Below are 23,757 nucleotides of genomic sequence, written 5' to 3'. Positions count from 1 at the left end.
TATATAGAATGACTTTTTTTTTTTTTTTTAGTTAAATCAACCAATTGTTTTGAGGTTCTATGTAAACTCAGTGCCACTTCTCTTTAGTTCGGGCATGCTGGGTTAGCTCTTTAATTGAGATCTACAGCAATGCTGAGTGAAAAATGATTTTGGTTTCTGAGAGCCAACCTGTTCAGGAGATGACTAACTATAATACTGCTATTTAGGGATTAAAATGCATTTTTTTTTAAATTTGAGCTCCCAAACTATTTTATGCATTGGTAGTAACTGAAAACTTTCTTCAGCTGATATACTATTGTTTAGTGGAGAGTCAACTGACTGATAATCTACTATTTAGGGATGGATTTTCACGGTATTTACAACTTATAATATGAAAATGTTATCCTCAGGAAATTATATTTAGCACCGATATCCCAAAAGAGTCTAGGTCTGCACTGACCAAGAAAATTTTCTACAGTGATAAGATTATTCCTTATCTGGGCTATCCAGTATGGCAGCCACTGGCCAGATGTAGGTACTGAGCACCTGAAATGTGGTTAGTACAATTGAGGAATGAATCTTAAATTTAGTGTTATTTCATCTTAAAATTTTATATTTACAGCTACTCAGGAGGCTGAGGAAGGAGAATTGCCTGAACCCAGGAGGCGGAGTTTGTGGTGAGCCAAGATCACGCTATTGTATTCCAGCCTGGGTAACAAGAGTGAAACTCCATCTCAAAAAAAAAAAAAAATATATATATATATATTTAAATAATCATATGTGGCTAACTGGCTACTATATTAAATGGTGCAGGTCTAGGGAAACTGAAATCTAGTTTACAAACCTGATTCAAGACACAATGGATCCTAGATGCTATCACTTGTAGAAAGTTTACTCTTTGGCATTCCCTGTGGGACTGACAAGTTAGCCTGGCATGTTTCCTTTTGGTGAAGGCTGGTATGGAAACTGCTGTGGCATGAAGAATATCTGCTCTTCAGATTTACAGCCTGGTCCCTGTCCTTTGGGATTTAAGAGGGATTACTCATCACCAGAAATGAACAAGCTGGGAATAGGTCAATTCTCCAAGCTCTATGACTGGCCCAAGGTTGCCGGGGGACTGAGAAAGGCTCAGGAAGTAATACAAGCATAATTACTTGTATTACATAATCACTCGACTCAGTCAAAACTCCTTTCCTACCTGGGAGCCCCATCTATGGTATGTGACATGAAAATTATAAAGGTGGCAGCCTAAAAAGGTCTTTAGCAAACTCTGACTTGGAGACCAGAAGTTTAACTATATTTTTAAGCAAATCACAGATAAAAGGAGGCTATGCAACAGGTCCAGGATGTGTTCGCAGGCCTTGTAAAGCTCTCTGTGGCCCGAGGAGTCATTCTGTCTTAAGATAATGCAGAATCTTTGGAGGAACCTAACCTACTCAGCAATCTCACACAAATAAAGCAAAAAAGTTTTTGTTTCTTTTCAAATGTCTAAAATTTCAAACTTTGTTGTCATCCTTAAACTATTCTCTGGCCTTTGGAAAACAAACACAAGTTTAAAAACGATTTTGTTTTAAGAAGCATACATACCGAGCACATATAGCATAATACATATTATGACTATAATTACTCCTATTAGTGTTGCTATGAACATATATCTGTTCCTTGGATGACCTGTAAAAAAAAAAAAGAAAGAAACTCAACTAGTTGAACTAATCAAAATAGATCCTCCTTATTTGCAGATTCCACCTTACAATTTGTTTATTTGCTGAAATTTATTTGTAATCCACAAATCATATCCACAGTAGTCATTCTCAGACATAAGAACCGTGATGAAAACTTTGAGTCACCCAATAAGCAGATTCCTAGCAGAGGTGGGAAAAGGTGAAGCTCTTCCTTCTTGTTTCAGCTCTTACACTGTTAATAACTGTCCTATTTGCAGTCTATTTAGGGGAATAATTTTGCATTTTTATGCTTTTTTGTTGGTGATTTTACTATTTTAAATGGTCTCAAAGTATACCGTAGAAGTACTGACAGGAGTTCCTCAGTGCAGCCTTGCACTTAGGAACTTATGGAGAAAATAGTTTTATTAGATAAGCTTCACTTAGGCATGAGCTATAGGGCTGCTGGCTATGAGTTCAATGTTAATAAATCAACACTATATATTAAGGTTTATCTAAACAGAAGTATACGTAAAACAGATCACGAACAAAAATGTTATGACTAGAGGCTCACAGGAACCCACCTCTGTATTTTTCTCCCCAGGAACATTAGTTCAGTACTTGCTATTTCAGTGTTCAACTTGACTCTGTAGAACTACTATGAATAACAAGATTTGGCTATTTCTAAACGAACTTATATGCAGAAGTGTAGTACATTCCAGTGTTATTTATTATTATTTTATTTTACTTTTTTTTTTTTTTTTTTTTTTTTGGAGACAGAGTCTCTTTCTGTCGCTGAGGCTGGAGCGCAGTGGCATAATCTTGGCTCACCGCAACTTTTGCCTCCCAGGTTCAAGCAATTCTCCTGCCTCAGCCTCCTGAGTAGCTGGGATTACAGGCACCTGCCACCATGCCTGGCTAATTTTTGTATTTTTAGTAGAGATGGGGTTTCACCATGTTGGCCAGGCTTGTCTGGAATTCTGGACCTCAGGTGATCCACCTGTCTCGGCTTCCAAAGTGCTGAAATTACAGGTGTGAGCCACCGTGACCAGCCTTTTTAAATAAAAGAAGCAAATATTCCACTAGAAGATTTGTTTCTAACCATCTTATACTGCCAGTGGAAGCAGACCTTGGCATCATGTTTGGTAGGGCGATTCTGGCAGTATACAACAAGCCTTAAAAATATTTATCGGCCTGGTGCGGTGGCTCACACCTGTAATCCCAGCACTTTGGGAGGCCGAGGCGGGTGGATCACGAGGTCAAGAGATCAAGACCATCTTGGCCAACATGGTGAAACCCTGTCTCTACTAAAAATACAAAAATTAGCTGGGCATGGTGGCGCCTGCCTGTAGTCCCAGCTACTTGGGAGGCTGAGGCAGGAGAATTGCTTGAACCTGGGAGGGGAAGGTTGCAGTGAGCTGAGATTATGCCACTGCACTCCAGCCTGGTGCCTGGTGACAGAGTGAGACTCTGTCTCAAAAAAAAAAAAAAAAAAAAAATTATCATGAAACATCTAGGTCTTGTACTAAGTCATGTGCCTATGGTCTCACTAAGTCATTACAATGTTGGGCAAGTGCCTTAACCTCTCAGTGCCTCCATTTTCTCATACACTGTTCTTAAGTGCAGCTGTCCTATGAGATAAGTATATTTATATACATAGGATAATTATATATGGGACTAATAAATATACTTATCTTATGGGGTAGCTGTACTTAAGAACAGCTGTTACATACTGTCATTAACCTATTGAGTAGTTGTCATTGGTATTTCTATTAATATCTTGTGACTCTGCAATTCCATTTCTAAGATGTTATCCTGGGGAAACTATCAATGATGCATCCTTCTTCTCCCCGCAAGAAGGCACAAAGATATTTACTGCAGCCTTACTTAATACACTATAAGGCAAAAACAACCTGAGTGTCTTCAACAAAAAACTGTGGTATGTTCACAAGGTAAACTCTATCCAGCTATTGAAAATCCAAAATCAGAGTACACAATACACTAAGAGCAATATGACATGGATATGGGAAAGGAAGGGACAGGAGGAGAAAGAGAAAATAATGAATAAATGAGAGTAAGAATACGATCACACACTTTCCTTTTTTTAGGAACACAGGTGTGTTAGAACAAATAGGCAGTCACCTACTGGTCAGATTTGAGAAGACCCTGGCCAGAAAATGCTAGGTACCCCCGAACACCATTTTCCCTTCTTTAGTAGGAGAATTCAGATTTCCTTTGGCAATAATACTCACTAAGTAGTGTTGTATACTTCCCTCAGGTGGCATACGGTGCCTGGTTGATTTTCTTTCCACGATGTCGATGCCATTGAAGATGATTGTCTAGAGCCATAATTTCATCAACAGTTTGCAAAGTGGTTTAATCTATCATTCCTTCTTTACTAACTACAATCTTCACGTAAAGATAAATTGCCCCTCATCAACAATGTGGTTACTCTGAGGTTCCGTTTGTATAGGAAAAGCAGTGTCTGATTCTCTTTCTTTACCATTTTCAAGATAATGAGTTGGCTCCCAAGCATTCTCTAGACATGACCAATGAGTTTTTAAATTTGTTTTTAGTACTATTATGAACTCGTGAACTGAGCACAAATGATGTGTTTCAATCTACTGAAGTTGTTATTCTTATTGAATTTCCAATTGCCTCATTTTTGGCTGGTGGGAACCTCTTCAGAGTAGCTCCTGAGTCCTGCTGTAACATCATAGTAAGTCTTTTTGATAGATTTCTTGTTATGCAGTAAAATAAGATATTCAAGGCTCATTTTAATGCATTCCATACCCCAGATATGGAATCAGCCAACTGTTCCAAAGGCCCTGGTTCATTTTCATGGGAAATGGTAATTAGATACCATAATTTGGGTTAAGGTGGCCAATCATCCTGGTTTTCCTGAAACTGAGGAGTTTCCTGGGATGTGAAATTTGGGTGCTGAAACTGGGAAGGCTAGGCACACCAGGAAACATTGGTCACTCAGATCTGGCTCCAAGAACCAAGAAGCATGCAAATTGTTGTGGGATTGGCTCTTGTTTCTAGAACATTTCAATGGACAGACCAGGAAATACACGATTTTTTAAGAGACAAAATACATTAATGGGTCATGCTGACATTATGTTGAACCCTATTCAGTTGCTAGGATTCAAGATTTTTGGCTAGAGAAACAGCGATTCCTTATGGCTTAAATTAATACCTTTAACTAAATCTAGGGCTACAGTTTTTTTACTTAACCTAATCAACTTACAGCTGAATTTACTTTCTTTCATGCCAAACATCCCAACATTCAATAACAACAATATCAATATTCACTTGCTTTTTCCTGCAATACATACTCAACAGTAACCAAATACTAACATTACCACCAACTATATAATTACTTAAAACAGATTACAATGTTTTTCTTTGTAGTTCTTTTTATCCTTAGAATGCAGCCCCTTGAACTATGCCACCAAATTACTATGTTTTTAAAACACTTGGAATGGTTCCTCTATTTGGGGTTATTCTACCAACTTGATTCATGGCTTAGTACATTAGTTTTATTTGGCTTTATATAATTTTGAGTTTTAGATTACAACAAAACTGAGCAGAAGCTACAGAAACTTTGCACATACACCCTGCCCCTACACATGCAGAGCCTCCCCATTATCAACATCCCTCACCAGAGTGATACATTTTTTAGAATTAATGAAATCACACTGATGCATCATTACCACTAAAAAATCCATACTTTACATTAGGGATCAGTTGTATATTCTGTGGGTTTGTACAAATGTATAATGACATCATGACAGTATATGCAGAGTATTTTTACTGTCCCCAAACTCCTCTGTGTTCCACCTATTCATGTCCCCTGCCAACCACATCTTTTTACAGTCTCCATAGTTTTGCCTTTTCCAGAATGTCACATAGGTAGAATCACATAGCATGTAGCCTGTTCAGATTGGATTCTTTTACTCAGTAATATGCATGTAAATTTCCTCCATGTCTTTCCATGGCTTGATAGTTTCTAGTGCTGAATAATATTTTATTGTCTGTAGGTACCACAGTTTATTATTCACTTACTTAAGGACATCTTGGTTGCTTCCAAGTTTTGGCAATTACTAATAAAGATGCTATAAACATCATGCGCAGGTTTTTATGTCGACATAAGTTTTCAATGCTTTTGGGTAAATACCGAGAAGCATGACTGATGCATTGAACGGTAAGAGTATGTACACTTTTGTAAGAAACTGCCAAACTGTCTTCCAAAGTGGCTGCACCATTTTGCATTTCCAACTGCAATGAATGAGAGTTGTTCCACATCCTCACCAGCATTTGGTGCTATCAGTGTTCCAGATTTGGCCAGTGTGATAGGTGTGAAGTGGTATTTCATTATTGTTTTTGTTTGCATTTCCCTGATGATATAGGACATGGAGCATTTTTTTTTTTTCTCAAGACAGAGTTTCTCTCCACCACCCAGGCTGGAGTGCAGTGGTGTGATACTGGCTCACTGCAACTTCTGCCTCCTGGGTCCAAGCAATTCTCCTGATTCAGACTCTCAAGTAGCTGGGATTATAGGCATGCACCACCACAACCAGCTAATTTTTGTATTTTTAGTAGAGATAGCGTTTTTCCATTTGGCCAGGCTGCTCTTGAACTCCTGACCTCAGGTGATCCACCCACCTCGTTCTCCCAAAGTGTTGGGATTACAGGTATGAGCCACCACACCTGGCCAGGGGGCATCTTTTTATATCCCTATTGGCCATCTGTACATCCTCTTTGGAGAGGTGTCTGATGAGGTCTTTGACTCATTTTTAAAATTGGGTTGTTTGTGTTTTTCTTGTTGAGTTTTAAGAAGGTTTTTTGTATATTTTGGATAACAGTCCTTTATCAGATGTGTCTTTTGCAAATATTTTCTCCCAGTCTGTGGCTTGGCTTCTCATTCTCTTGAAATTGCCTTTCACACAGCAATGTTTTTAATTTTAATGAAGTACAGCTTACTTATTCTTTCTTTCATGAATCATGTCTTTGGTGTTGTATCTAAAAAGTCATCACCATATCCAAAGTTACCTAGGTTTTCTTTTTAGGAATCTTATAGTTTTGCATTTTACATTTAGATCTACAGTTCATTTTGAGTAAAATTTTGTCAAGGGTATAAGGTCTGTGTTTAGACTTTTTTTTTTTTTTTTTTTGCATGTGGATGTCCAGTTTTTACAGCATTATTTGTTGAAAAGATCACCTTTGCTCCATCGTATTGCCTTTGCTCTTTCATCGAAAGAACAGTTGAATATATTATGTTGGTCTATTTCTGGGCTCTCTATTCTGTTTCACTGATCTATTTCTCTTATTTTTCCACCAATACCACAGTATGTTGATTACTGGAGCTTTACAGTAAGTCTTGAAGTTGAGTAGTATCAGTCCTCCAATTTTGTTCTCCTTCAGTATTTTGCTGGTCATTCTGCTCTTTTGCCTGCCCATTTAACTTTGAAATCAGTTTGCTGATATCCACAAATGACTTCTGATATTTTGCTTGGGAATGCACTTTATAGATCAAGTTAGAAATAACTGACATCTTCACAATATGGAGTCTTCCTATCTATGAACATAGAATATCTCTCCATTTATTTAGTTCATCTTTGATTTTGTTAATCAGTTTTATTGATTTTCCCATATAAATCTGGTACATATTTTGTTAGGCTTATACCTAAGTATTGCATTTTTGGGGTGCTAATGTAAATGGTCTTATGTTTTAAACTTCAAATTCTACTTGTTCATTGCTGATACATAGAAAAGTGATTGACTTTTGTATATTAACTTTGTATCCTGCAAACTTGCTGTAGTTTTTTATTAGTTCCAGGAGGTTTTTTGTCAATTCTTTTGGACTGTATATATAGATATTCATGTCATCTGAGAACTAAAATAATTTTCTTTCTTTTCAATCTGTATAATTTTTATTTCCTTTACTTATCTTATGGCATTAGCTAGTGTTTATAGTACAATGTTGAAAAGGAGTGGTGAGAGAAACATTCTTTCCTTGTTCCTGGTCTTAGTAGGAAAGCTTCAAGTTTCTCACCATTATAGATGATGTTAGGTAGCTGCAGAGTTTTTTTGTAGGCATTTGTTAACAAGTTTAAAAAGTTCCCCTCTATTCCTAGTTTATGAAAGTTTTTATCATAAATTGATATTGGATTTTGTCAAATGCTTTTTCTGTATCTATTGGCATGATCATGTGATTTTTCTTTCATAGTTTGTCAATGTGATAGATATTACATTAATTGATTTTCATATGCTGAACCTGCCTTGCACACCTGAAATAAATCCCACTTAGTCACAATGTATAATTCTTTCTATATGCTGTTGGATCCAACTTGCTAATATTTTGTTGAAGATTTTTACATGTGTGTTCATGAGAAACATTTGTCTTTAGTTTTCTTTTCTTGTGCTGTTCTTTGGCTTTAGCACAAGAATAATGCTGGCCTCATAAAATGAGTTAGAAAGTATGCCCTCTGCTTCTATCTTCTAAAAGAGATTATAGAGAATTGATACAATTTATTCTATCTTCTAAAAGAGATTACAGAGAATTATATAATTTCCTCCTTAAATGTCTGGTAGAATTCACCAGTGAACCCATCTGAACCTGGTGCTTTCTGTTTTAGAAGATTATCAATTATTGACTTGATTTATTTAAACCCCCAGGCTCAAGTGATCCTCCCACCTCAGTCTCCCAAATAGCTAGGACTACAGGCACATGCCACAACACCTGGGTAATCTTTTAATTTTTAGTAGAGATAGGGTCTCCCTATGTTGCCCAGGCTGGTCTTGAACTCTCGGCCTCAAGCAATCCTCCTGCCTTGGCCTCACAAAGTGTTGGGATTATAGGCATAAGCCACTGCACGTAGCCTTCTTTCTCAATTTTTAAAAGGAAAGGGCACATTCTTAATCACTATCCTTCCCAGTGGAAATCTATAAAAGTCACAAGAGATCAACTTAAATCAGTCCAAAAATTCTCCTACTTCTGTTTTTGCCAGTTACATCTCATCTGGTTCAAACTTTGTTCAAATATTCTTAACATTCTTCATCTCAGCCTACATAATGTTATTTCCTATGTTGAATTTCTTTCCTTCTTCTCTTTTTTCCTACTTCCCCATATTATTGTGTTTGTATGATTAATTTTTTCCAATTGCTCTCATTTATCTCAGGGGTAAGATCAAAGGGTGTTTTTCTGAGGCTCTACCTTCAGGGCCCTTCAGTGACTTACTCCCTGCAGGTAACATAATATCCACCTCAGCTATGAAAGAAAGATTATCTAGCTGAACTCAGAACAATGTTTGTTCTGCATAAGTTCAGGTCGGAGCTGAACAATGTTTCTTTTATGTTCTTGGTCCATAAATGTGGACAACAGTTGGAAACGGATACTCTAGAGAATGTCCTTTTGCCTACCCCTTCAAAAAATGTGCTCTTTTCCTGGGCTCCCCTTTAGAATTCTGTATCAATGTGGAGAGTCTTACAATCATCCTACTTCTTCCCATCCTACTTCATATCTATGAGAGATAAGAATCCTACTTCTTATCTATGAGAGAATGGTGAAGTCCTTGGGTTTCTTTACCTGGAAATAACCTTTGACTCTCAAACGTACTTAGATTTTCTTTTCTTCTTTTCACGGGCAAATACATAACTGGCCTATTGGACTACCCCTCTTCTTACTTAAAGCCTAGGAATATAGTTCCTACCCTCATCTTCTCACAAGGACTGTCAAAAACAACCTCCTAAGTGCCAAATGTACAATCTCTTCTACACTGTCCTCCTTAAACCATTTTGTATATAATGTTATACCAAGCATCCTCTCTTGAAACTCTTCCTTGTATCCTGAATAACAGCTAACAATTTTACAGTGACTAACCATCATCAATACTCTTTCCCACGTTATTTTATTTACTTTCCTCAGCCTTTATAAAGTAAGTATTATTATCCCCATTGTATGGATAAAGGAGCTGAAGCTCACAGATGTTTCATGCCATGTAATCTCCCACATTCACACTGCCGGTAAGCAATGAAATCAGGTCTGGGGTCCCAATCCCATGTTCTTTTCTATCCAGAATGTTCTCCTACCCTCAACTTCTCCATTTTCTGATCTGTGTAAGTCCGTCTATATTCAGGTGCTGCCATAAACCAGCTTTCTGACCTTGAAGTTTGTGAACATCTGTAGTACAGGCATAAAACTGACATGCCATTTACACTGACTGCAGATAAGGAGATAAGGAGGAGCAAACCATGGAAGCATGGCACAAAGGCAAGAAATAATTGCTCGCTAGCTTTCTTCCATCTCCCAAAGCCTTGAGCTGCAATTTTCAAATGGTTTACCAAAGGAAGTAAATTCCAAATTCTAGATTATAACTGTACATCTTTGAGTCATCTTCTTACTTTCACTTCACCAGTACGGTAGGGAAGACACAGTACTTTGAGTTCAGATGGAGTTGGATGTCAAATCCCGGCTTTGCTCTTAGTAAATGTGCATACTCAGTCAAGTTACCTAACCTCACTGTGCCTCAGATTCCTCCTTTGTAATTCCCACACCACTAGTTTGTTGTGTGGATTAAATGTCATGCATTTATGTAAATCATTTATAGGAGTTTGTTGTGGAGCAGGCCTTCAGTAAATATTAGTTCATCCCCCCGATACAATATGAGGTGGACAAGAACTCTATCTTCAATCTTAACTGTCTCTAAAATTCTTCTTTAGATTATGTTTAACTAGTTAATAACACCACCACCCGATTTCTGGGTTGCAGTGATGGTATGACAGTAGATGTCATGACTAAAGTGACCACCAACCACAAAAAGGTCCTACTAGACAAAATGTTACAAGAAACACGAGATAATGCAGTAAAAAGTTAAGTTACATCTGACCAATATCTATGTATATCTACCTGGTATGGGTTTCTCCAGCTGACTCCTGTGAATAAATCAAAGAAAACTTTAAAATTTGATTTGAGATGTATAGAAAGTCAGGACAGTATCATACAAAAACACTCTAGAATTCAAAGACCTATATTTTAATTCTATCTCCAAAACTTAAGTGACCTTGGGCAAGTTACCCCACCTGGTTGAATCTGTCTCCTCATTCTTAAAAGGTGAACTGTCTGGCCAATCTAAATAGTAGTGGGGAGGAGCAAATGAGGCATGTATTTGGAAGGGTTTGCTAAAGGAGAGCAGGCAAGTCAATGTGAGTTATCTTGCTTCACTAATAAAGCACCAGAAAGTTTGGATGAGAAATCAAAACCTGAAAAAGTAAGATCTACTCTTTAACTGTTATACTTTCATGGGTTGTATTTGTTATGGTGCACGTGGTTCCACACAAATGCATTCAAAAATCATCACGGAAAAAAAAATCCTACACTGTTGTTCAAAAGAACAAATAAGATCATTAAGTTCAGCTCCTGGTTCGCATTTTAAAAGGAGAAGGTCCTCCAACATTTGGTTAACAGAAACCAGGGTCAGAAGCCCACATGTACGTCTCAGATGTCAACACTACTGCAGGATTTAAACACCTAAGAACTATCAAGCAACATTCCTCAAACTTCTAAACTCTATTGTATAGATGTGAACTATCAATTTGGAAGAACATGTAAAAGAAGGACAAATCACCATTATTTAATAATTAAAAGAATGTTTTCAAATTAATGATACTTATTTCAAATCAATGAGAGGAATATGATGATGATGCTCTTTCACCAGACTATCTACAGGGAATGTAATCTTACTTGTGTCTTCAATTGTAACGGCAAACATAAAGTGAAAATTTTGCAAGGGCAAAACACTGTTTAGGGGATTTGAAAATCCCCTCAAATAGTCCATGTAATTCTATGAAGGGATCTTATTCAGAAATTAATTCCTTCAAGTACTTTGTCTCTTGGAACACTTAAAACTTTTCAAGATTTCAATATGCTTGCTCTGCCTGTATGTGGTCATCTTCTTTCTCCTTGTCAGTTAGATCCAGCACACATACACCAAAAGGCAAAAGCACACTGGTTTTATTTTTTCATGTTCCCATTATAAAGCAACTATCTGCTTTTATGACAAATGACATTTCCATATCGTGTGCCTTGGGTATTATGTAACACTCAAAAGGTGGAATTAATAAAGGAATGTTTGCTCCACGCTTAACTATTATAACTTTGCAGCTAGTTTTAAAAACTTCTTGCAATTGTGTGACTTGTACAAACAGTGCTCCTTTGAGTGACACCTCTGTGGGTTTGATCTTTTCTCTGTCTTCAGAAATTAAATACATCAGTTATAAATTGGAACTCATTTGCACTTTTTCTTTTTTTTCTCCACGTTTCACAACTTTAATAGCATATTCTAACTATTCTCTACAAATTGAAAACACTGTATGCAGTTACAAATGTGTTCCAAGGTTAGGCTGAGCACGCTCCACAGGCCTGGTCAGTGCAACACGCCCATCCCCGGCTGCCGGGGAACGCTGCCACCCACTCGGAAACCCCACCCGCTGGCCGCCGACTGGTCACACCAAACCCAGGACCTTCAGACAGGATGAATGGTGGGGCCCAGCAATGGAACAACTGAGAAAGCAGGACTTGACGCTCATATGCTCAACTGAAATGCAGGACTTCCCAGCCCAGCCGCTCACTGTTGAAGACCACAGAATGCCAGCTCAGCAGCAAGGCGGCGCCTGAGTCGCCAGGACAGGCTCCTGGTGTCTTCAGCCAGGTGGCAGGGAGCAGCGCTTTTTCCGCACAGGCCTTGCTCCTGCTAGGAAGTGGCACATCTTCCTGGTTAGGTCACCAAGGTGGTGCAGAAATGGTAAAGAGCAGCGACAGTGAAAGACCGCAGTCCTCACAGGCAAGAAGGGCAAAATAAATAGGAGGTGACCTGCGGCAGCTCTCGCCTGAGCTGGTGTGCCACAACCCTAACTCACCCCTAAAAAAGAGAAAATCAAGAAACACCGTCCTAAGAACATGGCCCTACTCCACACAGCCCTTCTGAGATGATTAGCATCCAACAGGTGACGCAGGCTGCCCTCGGCAGGCTGGAAACAGATGAGTCGCTTTCTTCAAATGAAAGGGAAGAAATCAGTCCAAATGCAGGAGTAGTAGGAAAGGTTCTAGGTTCTGGAACCACATCACCAGACTTCGGTCCTTTTTGCCAAGTGACCCCTATCCCACCCCGATGTGGTCTATGGGCCCTCCCACAGAGAAAGGCCCAGGCAAGTCCAAAGCTACCGGCACCAAGGCAGCAGAGGGTGCTGGATGAAAACTCCCATTTCTGAAACATATTTCAGTGGTCACTGTACAAGTTAAGCAAAATAATAAGGAAAAAGAAAAAGTGAAAGTGAAAATCTTGCACTTGAAAACTTGTTAGATGGAAGAGCTGTTGATGCGGCAAGGACCGAGGCCCCGCCCACACCAAGCCCCGCCCACAGGCCTGGAGTCCCAGTAGCCGGTAGGCCAGGCGCCTGCCTTCGCTTCCTACCGCTGCTTGCATTCCACCGGCTAGCTGGGTTCCTTCTTGGGGTTAATTCCCGCATCATCCTCATCTTCTCCCCCCTTGTCACCTTCTAATTCCTCCTCTTTTCACCTTCTTCAAGACTGTCATCATCCTCTATGGCGTCCCCAGTGAAGTACAGCACAGCCCATGGGACTATCCACTGGCTCACAGAAAAAGTGTCCAATTTCAAAATCAGAGGCTGATGTGAATCCAGAACCTTCATGCAGTGATTCTCCATCCCCGGATGCTTTCAGTGGATTGACGAAGCTGAAAAATGATTCATTGGGTACTTGTTTTGTAATTGTTCTAACAGTGCCTCGACGCCTATGTTTCTGCTTTTTCTTGACAGTTTTGACAGTAACATGCTTTCCTTTCTTCCAGCAATACTACACCTGTCAGTTCACAATCTCAGGACATTCGAAGGAAAAGGGATCAGCCTTATCTGGTTCTGATTTCATCTTGTAGGTTTCTGTCAGGACTGAGTTGGTGAAGTAGTCATTGGGTTCAAAGTGGAACTCTCACACAAAAGACAGGCTGTCCAGGGTCAGAAAACTTTACTTTAATATCCTGCGGGTTTTTGAAGATTAGTTCATCATATTCCTGAACTAATTCGCTTAGCATAGCTACATTTCTAAAGATGGTAAACCAGAACTCTAGAACGCCTTTGGGATTTGGCTCTTCAGCTGTTACTGCTGCTGCTTCTGCTAGGACTGCTTTTTCTTTCATGTCTCCTACCAATCTCTCTTCCTCTTCATTTTCACTGTGCCATTCTGATTCCGCATCTGTCGGTTCAACATCGCGGATGATAAATTCTCTTCCCTTGTCAAAGAGAGGCTGGTATGATGCTGCACACTTTCTAAGTCACGAACTTCTTCATAGAACTTGGCTTCCACGAGGGCACATCTCACCTGAAGTTGTTTCAATGCATTAATTCTTCTTTTTACTGCTTTAGGTAAAGTTTCGCTGTAGCTGGAAGGGGTGTAAGGGGCATAGTCAAGTCGTTCCTGTAAAGCGGCCCTAACTCAAGGATTCCGCATCACATGATCTGTGAGCTTTTCTGTATTACTTGCATTTTTAGCAGCTTCCATGGAATCTGAAGGAACCCCATCTGAAAAAGTGTTATCTACCATCTGAATGTCTTTATCTCCTTGGCTGGTAAACCAAGTCCCGTGAGTAACTAGTCCAAGCTCACTGAGGGCAGTCCTCGGGAGCACACGCCGCCCATCTCTCTCGCACCTCACAGCTCCCAACAACTAAGAAGCAACACCAAGAACGTTCTTCCCCTTCAGACATGCCCTTGGCCATACGAAACTTAAAATCGAAACCCCAGTTAGCCCAGCCTGCCCCACAGGGGCGCATGTTGACTACGGCCCGACGTAAAAACTCAAATTCCTAAACATCTAATAAAGAGGTCCTGGACGTCTCCACCTTAAAAACGGGAAGCCTGACCGCTCCGGACACGCCCAGCCGTGTAACCACCACGCCCTGGCACGCCGGGCAGGCTGGGCGAGCGGGAGATTTGAGTGGCCAAGGCCTCTACCCGCCTTCTCCTTCACGGCTGCGCCTCCTCTGCGGGGCTGCTCAGGAAGCGGCCTGCGGCGCAGACAAAGCGCCCTGACCTTTGGGGCTGCAAGCGGCCAGCCGGGCGGGGCGTGCTGGGGAGCTGGGTGCGGCCGCAGGCCAGCATCCCAGGCCGGGGCTCCAGGACCCTGGCCTGCCGCTGCCCGCTTTCACGAGGACGACATACTTTTTCCTGAAAAATCTTATGCCGGGCACGGTGGCTCACACCTGTAATCCTAGCACTTTGGGAGGCCGAGGTTGGTGGATCACCCGAGGTCAGGAGTTCAAGACCAGCCTGGCCATCATGCTGAATCCCCATCTTGAAAGAAAAGAAAGAAAGAAAGAAAGAGAGAGAGAGAGAAGGAAAAAGAAAGAAAGAAAAATGTGTTTCCTTCCTTGAACTCCCGACCTCAGGTGATTCGTCCGCCTTGGCCTCCAAAGTGCTTGGATTATAGGTGTGAGCCACCACGCCCAGCCAAAGACCTGGAACCAACCCAAACGCCCATCGATGATAGACTGGACAGGGAAAATGTGGCACATATACACCATGGAATATTATGCAGCCATCAAAAACGATGAGTTAGTGTCCTTTGTAGGGACATGGATGAACCTGGATACCATCATTCTCAGCAAACTGACACAAGAACAGAAAATCAAAACACCGCATGTTCTCACTCATAGGCGGGTGTTGAACAATGAGAACACATGGACACAGGGAGGGGAGCACTACACACTGGGGTCTGTTGGGGGGAAATAGGGGAGGGACAGCGGGGGTGGGGAGTTGGGAGAGATAGCATGGGGAGAAATGCCAGAAATAGGTGAAGGGGAGGAAGACAGCAAATCACGCTGCCATGTGTGTGCCTATGCAACAATCTTGCATGTTCTTCACATGTACCCCAAAACCTAAAATGCAATAAAAAAAAAAAAAAAGAAAAAGAAAAATGTGTTTCCTTTCCCAAGAAGTTACTCTGCTTTGTCTGAAAATAATATAACTTGAATGGCTTTAAGTTACTGTTTGAAACAGTTCAGAAAAGACAATCAATGGGAGACTTAGAATGGCTCACCAGTTAAAATCCAAGTTTTTATATTTCTTGTATTTACTGATTTCCCTTATCTGTTTCAGCTGCTTGTTCAGAAAAATTTCATTCATAGACTTACCTTATCCCAACCCAAGAGACACATATTCTCTATTTGCCCTGGAATCCTGTTCACTATTTACAATTATATTATTCTGAATAATAGTATTTACTATTTTCATCTCTTATTTTATATTTTAGTAAACTACTTTCAAGTTACTGATCTTTTTGTTTGTTAAACTGGGGATATAATGTAAAAAAACAGGTAATAAAAATTGCAAATGTAAGTAATAGTAAAATGACATTAGAAAATCACAGCCAAGACAGAGTAACTCAGTATTAGGCCTAAGGAAACATACCAAAGGCATGCTCCTGTAGCAGATATGCAACCTTTGAGAACATAATCATTATTAAGAATATTATAAAGCAGCATTGTAAATAGTTAAAACCATGGGCTCTAGAGCTGGATAGCCTCCATTCAAAACCAGGTTCTACAACTTACTAGCTCTTGACATTGGGCAAACTTAACCTCTGTTGGTTTCTCACTAGGAAGTAGGGATAAATACTAGTATGCAACGTATAGGTTGTATGAGGATTGATATAAGATCGAATTAATTAACACATGTGTTAGAATTTTGCTTAATACAGAAAGTGCTAAATAATGTTAGCTTTATATGTATACTGGGGTTTCTGTTAAAAATTGTAACTCATTTTACATTTCGAAATTGTGAACCTTATGTTAGTTACCACATCTGTGCTTGGAAAGCCTCCATGACACATTTAGTTATTTACTCACCCCTGCTTGGGACACAGGTTTCCAAAACAATCGATGATGTTTTATTAACTAATGGATTGCTAGCAGTACACTGTATTGTCTGTGGAATATCATCTTCCAGCTTAAAGTATATTTTGGTTGAGTTATGTTTGCATTGCTCCATAGGACAATCCCATGAGTACTCTATAAGTTCTGGATGGCTGTTATAATGCTCCGATATCTTGCAAAGGACTTCAATGCTTCCATTAGTGAATGCACAAGTTGGTCTAGGAGATGGAAGATGCTCTGGAAAAAAAAGTATAATATTTAGTACAGAAAACAGTAATGTTTAGACACATCATCTGCAAATGTATGAAGAGCTCCCAACTTCCTTATGAGCTTGAAACGATGATCAAACTCCTTGAGCATCAAGGGATGAGAATTCTTTCTTTTGCTAGGTCAGATCTACCTGTTTAAATTTAACAGAATAAATTCAGACCATGACATGGTTTGGCTCTGTGTCCCCACCCAAATCTCATCTTGAATTATAATCCCCATGTGTGAAGGGAGGGACCTGGTGGGAGGTGACTGTACCATGGGGGCGGTTTCCCCATGCTATTCTGGTGATAGTGAGTGAGTTCTCATGACATCTGTTGGTTTAAAAGTGTGTGGCAGTTCTTTCTCGCTCCTGCTGCTTTGTCAAAAAAGTGCTTGCTTCTCCTCTGCCTTCCATCATGATTGTAAGTTTCCTGAGGCCTCCCCAGCCATGTGGAACTGTGAGTTAATTAAACCTCTTTTCTTTATTAATTACCCAGTCTCAGGCATTCTTTATAGCGGTGTGAAAACAGATCAATACAGGCCCCAAATACTTTATCCTCAATTCTGAAATCAAAAAAGCTCTGAAGCCAAAAGAGTCTTCACAAGTTGGTAGCAAAATCATTTAGCTGCAAATCCTGACCTGACCTGAATTAACACAATGACTTATAGTCTTTTTTTTTTTTTTTTTAATTCAGTCTCCAAAGAGACTGTTAAAAATTGCCAATGCCAACTATATTTCAAGTCGTCATGGAGGGGTGCTGGGAAAAGTTTTCAATTAGCAATAATCATCATGCCTCGGATAAACCTTATTGGCTATGATACTGCCACTGCACAAAGCTGACTTATAGTCTTTATTTTCTCACTTACTTCAAATATTCATTATTGTTTCACAACAAAAATATTACTGTGCTTGGCAGGACACAGTGGCTCATGGCTATAATCCCAGCACTTTGGGAGGCTGAGGCAGGAGGATGGCTTCAGGCCAGGAGTTCGAGAACAGCCTGGTCAACATAGTGAGGCCCTTCCTTTATAAAAAGGTCAAAGATTAGCCAGGTATGATGGCTCCTGCCTGTAGTCTCAGCTACTTGGGACTACTTAAACCAAATAGCTTGAAGCTGCAGTGAGTTATGATTGTGCCACTGCACTCTAGCTCACTGCACGCAGTGAGCTATGATTACATCAGACTGAAACCTTGTCTCTAAATATGTAGGAATGAAATAAATACTTGTTCCTATGCTTGACCCACAGGGTACTCCCCATCATTAAGTGGGGTGCTTAATATGCAGAGGAAATACCTTGTATTACCTTTCCTAAATATAAAATAATAATTTTAAATCCATAACACATCTGACTCAAAGCATTTTGTGAAAGGTCCTGGTAGAGCTACACAGAGCCTTGCTGGGCCCTGCCTATTGGTTGGGCTGGCCCTGCTAATAGGCAGAGTGGGGTGCAGCATGTGTCACAGGCCTGCCAGTTCAGAGCCTTCCTCGCTCCCAGCCTTCCTCTAGGAGGCGCCTCCTATTGGCTAAGGCAGCCTGGACCTACAAGGATGAGTTAAAAAGCTAACATGTCACATTCTGCCACTGTTGCCCTTTAAAAGCCTCAAGGCTAATTACTTTGTACTATTAGTCACTTATTTGTTAATGTATATGCCTTCTTGCATCTCAGTTACCCTCCAGCAATTAATCATAAGAAGTTTGAGGAAATATGCAAAAACATATGTAGTATACAACAACAGTCATGGTAGCACTGGGAAATAAAGTATTGATATATTATAAACGTCTACTAAAAAGAGCATTTAAATAAATTAAGATTCACCAAGATAATGGAATACTATGTTGTCATTTAAAATGATGTTTTCTAAAACAAATTAATGCTTATGCTTCAATTATAATCTGAAAAATAAAAGTGTTTAATTATTCCCCCATCTTCTTCTTTTCCTGAATTCCTTCTTGCTAGATAAATACTGTATCCAGATTGCCATGGTGACCAGAGTCATACACTGACTTCCCTTTCTTCTCAGGACTTCCCCAGTTTTTAAGTTTAATCTAGTTCACATAACTCTTTACATACTTCCTTAAGGTTTTATTTAACTTAAAAAGACATTTAATCATCTTTTAAGCAGGGGGATTTCTCCGAATTAAATCTTCAGTTGCAATCCAATCCAATGGAAAAGAAGCTGCTCTAGCTGACTCAAAATTGAAAGCCTAGAGCCCTGCTCCCCTAACTTCCTCTGGTCCCTTTTGCCCACCCCACTCCATAGCAGCCCTTAATGGGACTTCCAAAGAACTCCATGCATCCCAATAGTTGAAAAATGCCTGTTCTCTGTATTTCATAGACTTACTTACTCCTGCCTCTGTAACTAGGCTGGGCACTTCTCAGGGGAAGCAAACCAAACTTTCTACTTCCTTAGAAACGGTCCTTCAAATCATTTCTCAAATTTTAATGTGCCTAAGAATCACCAAGGGTGCTTGTTAAAAACACAGATTCCCGAGCCCCACCATCCCAGGTGCTTCTGATATGTGCGACCCATCTGTTCTGTTACAGATTCTAATGTATTGATCTAGCTCCGCCAATGTCTAGTCTTTCATCCAGCACTGTCTGAACTGAACAGAGGTACATAGTCAGCCCCAGAGATGGTACATCTTTGGAGCATAAAGACTGGGTATGACTCACCTTTTAACCACAGCACCTGACATAATACAAGGCACACCGCTCCTCACAAGCAGTATTGGACAGATGGGGAGACAGATGTATAGAAGGATAGATTGAGAGACAGTCTTCAAACAAAATGTAAATTCTTCTACCAGCTACCTCCAAAGAGGAATAGGATGGTGCTTAGCGTGGACTCAGAAGCCCAACTGCCTGGGTTCATCCCAGCTTCATGACTAAGAGCCATTGGGCAAGTTACTTAAATCACCTTGTGTCTACGTTTCCTCCTCTCTACAATAAGGACCACAAATAGTACTTACTCTATCAGACTGTAATGAAATTAAATGAGTTAATACAGATAATAATCAATATATGAATTAACATGTAGTATCTACACAGAGTAACAGCTTAACAAATGGTAAGTGTAATAGAGCACATGGCCATTGGCTATGAGTTTCCAACTCCAGGAAGCCAAGGCTCCCCAAAGGGTATGTAAGATGATGATAAGAATCACTGACCAGGAGTTGGGAGCTTTGATCTGGCCTCAGCCTTGGCCTGCTATGTGACCTTGGGCCACAGTCCTTTTAGGAGCTGGAAGACTTTTAAGAAAGCATCCATTCAGGCCTCTTGTTCGACAAACAGAGAAACTGACTCCTAAACTATCTTTGTTTCTTTTGTTTTTGTTTTCGTTTTGCTACAAAGACGTACTCGATCCTAAACTATCTTATTTTCATCTGTGAAACGGAATGCTTTATCAGGTCATTGTAAAGGTCAAAGAGAATATGACTGAATGCCACATGCAGGGCTCATAAAAAAGAAAAAAAACAGCATATGAAAGTAACTTGAGGGGAAACATTAAACGGTATTAGTATTATCTTTTTTTTTTTTTTTTTTGAGATGAAGTCTTGCTCTGTCATCAGGCTGGAGCGCAGAGGTGTGGTCTCAGCTCACTGCAATCTCTGCCTCCTGGGTTCAAGTGATTCCCTTGCCTCAGCCTCCTGAGTAGCTGTGACTACAAGCATGCACCACCATGCCGGGCTAATTTTTTGTATTTTAGTAGAGACAGGGTTTCACCATATTGGCCAGGATGGTCTCAATCTCCTGAATCTCGTGATTCGCCTGCCTCAGCCTCCCAAAGTGCTGGAATTATAGGCGTGAGCCACCATGCCCAGCCTAGTATTATCTTCTAAGTTGCTAGAACTCCCTTGACTATATAGAAGTTCTTTCTGGCTGTCTCATTATACAACAGTTGCCAGATGACAAACGTAGAAGTGCCTATCCAACTCATCTAAAAGTGTGCAAGCCTTTCTTCAATGCCTAGATCTACACCTCAGATCTTTTCTTCTGCAAATCTTTCACATTTTCTTACTGCCCATGGGACTTACCACAGCTGTATCTAACAACTATTGGTTATACATCTACTTTCAGCATCATTAAACTGGCAAGAAATGTGCCTACTTCCTTTCTGAGACAATTAGTCAATTTATAAGTAATGAATTGAGTTCAATACTGGGTAAGAAAATGAGAATTTCTTACATATATCTGATGATATTTTATAGAAATATGTGTATATTTTCATGAATTTTAGTAAAGGTCAAGTACCAATCCAGCCCAGTTAAGGACAGGGCAGTCAATTCTACTTACATAAAAATTGTCATCTGAGATGGGATGAAGATCCATAAAAAGATGGGAAAGGACTAATAAACATCAGAAGTAGAAATTTTAAGGGGACTTTTGGGTGCACAGGAAAGCCAGTTGTCAATGAACACACAGAAGGAAGTGGATGCCCTGAATTTAAGAAGTGCCAGGAAATCCCCCTGTCCAAAATACACTTGCTGAAAGTCTCCTATTGGGTTTGGTGTCTCCATAAGATTACTAAGTTACTAAAGCAAACATTAACATTACCCCAAGAAGTATGACTTCCTCATTTCTTAATAAAAAAGTATGACCAGTCATTTTACCATGCAGGTGTGAAACCTAGAGTCATCTCATGTCTTCTTACAACCAAATCCTACATCTTGCAGACTTTCTTGGACCCTCTACCTACCTGGATGATCATCGTAGCTTCTAATGTGACATCTCCTCTCTAATCCATTGTAAGTATGCACCATCACATCAATCTTCCAAACATGTATCTTATCAAGTCACCTCCTTGCTCCATGTAGGATACAATGGCTCCCCACTGCTAAAAGCGGACGTCTAGACTCTCAAACCAGGACTTTAAGTCCTGCACTCAAAACTATAAATATCACTGCCTCCTGATCAAAACTCACCTCTGCAGGCTTCCTAAGGTCTATCCAGTTGGTCTGACCACCAAAACCATACCTTTGCTGAGTTGCCATAGAATATTTTATTTATTATTTATTTATTCATTCATTTGTTTTGAGGCAGGGTCTTGCTCTGTCACCTAAGCTGGAGTGCAATGGCGCAATCATGGCTCACTGCAGCCTCAACCCTCTGGGCTCAAGGGATCCTTTCACCTCAGCCTCCTGAGTAGCTGGGACTATAGGCATGCACCATCATGCCTGGTTAATTTTTTTATTTTTATAGAGATGGGGTCTTGCTATGTTGCCTAGGCTGGCCTTGAACTCCTGGGCTTAAGCAACCCTCCCTCCTCGGCCTCTCAAAGTGCTGAGATTATAGGCTTGAGCCACAACGCCTGGCCCAGAATATTTTAAATTCAGTTATTTTAAAACATTTCATCAAGTTTAAAAGGAGAAACTTATTTTAAATGTTTTTAACTTCACTTTACAAGCTCCATAGAAAGGGCCCTGGGTCAGGTCTCACACAGCCTTGCAGGTCGCTTTACACATTTTAGCTTTAACAGAGTCAGATGGGGCCACTGGAAAGTTCCACACAGATGAGTGACATGATCTGATTTCTGTTTTAAAAAGATCACTCTGGCAGAACCAATACAACTTCCTGGTGGAGTGACTGTGGTGTTCAAGAAAAAGAGAGGTATCAAGGATGACATCAAGGTTTCCTCAGACTGACCAACTGAAGGATGGAGCTGCCATTAACCAAAAGGGAAAAGATTTGGGGAGGAGCAGGTTTTAAGGGGAAGATAATGAGTTTACGTTTGGACATATGATATTTGAAAGGCCAGTTAGATACCTGAGTGGAGATGTAGATTAGGCAGCCAGGTATACATATAAGGAGCTTGGGGTCATGGGGTAGGGGTGGCTCTGGGCAAGAGCTCTCAATCTGCGCATTATGAGCACTGACATGATATTTAAAGTCCTGACATGGGATGAGCTCACCCACTGGCTGTGAATGCAGGCAGAAAAGGAAGGAGACCCAAAGCTTAAGCCTTGACGTTTCCAGTGTTAGTAGATTGGGGAAATGAGGAAACTACCAAAATAAACTGAAAAGGAATAGTCAGTGTTTCAAAGAAACATGAGGCCGGGCGCGGTGGCTCACACCTGTAATCCCAGCACTTTGGGAGGGTGAAGCAGGTGGATCACCTGAAGTCAGGAGTTTGAGACCAGCCTGACCAACATGGTGAAACCCTGTCTCTACTAAAAATATCAAATTAGCCAGGCATGGTGGTACATGCCTGTAATCTCAGCTATTCAGGAGGCTGAGGCAGGAAAATTACTTGAACCCAGGAGGCGGAGGTTGCAGTGAGCCAAGATTGCGCCATTGCACTCCAGCCTGGGCAACAAGAGTGAAACCCCTCTGAAAAAAAAAAAAAAAAGAAAGAAAGAAAGAAAAGAAAGAAACATGAATAAGGTGGTGTCCTGGACATCAGGTGAAGACGGCACTTAGAGGAGGGAGTGATCAGCCCTGTCAAAAGCTGCTGAGAAGTCCAGAATGACATGGACTGAGAACGGACCACTGGATTTATTAACAAGGAGGTCCAGAGGAGCTGTGGCATAGCAGCACACACAAAAGCCTACATGGAGTGGGTTAAAAGTAAACATGAGGGGTCCGAATAAGTGAATATGGACAATTTCTTCAAGGAGATTTTTCTATAAAGTGAAGACAGTGAGCGGGTGGTGGTTGCTGGAGGGGTAGAGGGATCATGAGAAGGTTTTCATAACAGCATGTATGTGTGCAGCTGAAAATGAATCATCAGCTTATGGGGGAAATCCTCATCAGGAGAGACTAGGGTGATATTCCCGAGGATGTCCAGAGGAGGTGGGACCCAGGGCACGTTCAGAAGCTTTAACCTCGGGTGAGAACTCAGAAAGTTCAATCATACCAGGAGAGAAAGCAGGGCTTACAGGCTCAGGTACAGGTAAGAAGGTAGGCAGGTGGTGAGAGCTTGT

At 40.4% G+C, this 23,757-nt stretch overlaps 1 protein-coding gene, 1 non-coding gene and 1 pseudogene across 6 annotated transcripts in view; all 3 read right to left on the bottom strand.

Moving 5' to 3' along the window:
* Positions 1–23,757, bottom strand: part of CD58 (CD58 molecule) — a 57,997-nt gene that overhangs the window by 6,149 nt on the left and 28,091 nt on the right. For 3 of the 4 annotated variants that reach the window (XM_032249625.1, XM_032249627.1, XM_032249626.1), the window contains exons 3-4: positions 16,559–16,822; positions 1,567–1,650 (exon numbers count right to left, since the gene is read on the bottom strand). In XM_032249625.1, the coding sequence (XP_032105516.1) occupies positions 1,567–1,650; positions 16,559–16,822 (348 nt within the window). Of the gene's footprint in view, positions 1–1,566; positions 1,651–15,674; positions 15,698–16,558; positions 16,823–23,757 lie in introns of those variants that run through there. The other variant, XM_032249628.1, reaches the window with a different exon arrangement.
* On the bottom strand, positions 6,498–14,993 carry LOC116531024 (annotated as a pseudogene). The gene has a single exon (XR_004260223.1). The product of XR_004260223.1 is annotated as a nucleosome assembly protein 1-like 4 pseudogene (transcript).
* Positions 17,530–17,673, bottom strand: LOC116531230. Its single transcript, XR_004260320.1, has one exon. It is a non-coding gene; the product is annotated as a U4 spliceosomal RNA (small nuclear RNA).

Source organism: Sapajus apella, unplaced genomic scaffold (assembly GCF_009761245.1).
Source record: "Sapajus apella isolate SASKATOON/1434 unplaced genomic scaffold, GSC_monkey_1.0 scaffold69, whole genome shotgun sequence".
NCBI lineage: Eukaryota > Metazoa > Chordata > Mammalia > Primates > Cebidae > Sapajus > Sapajus apella.
This window is presented reverse-complemented; position numbering and strand designations above follow the sequence as displayed.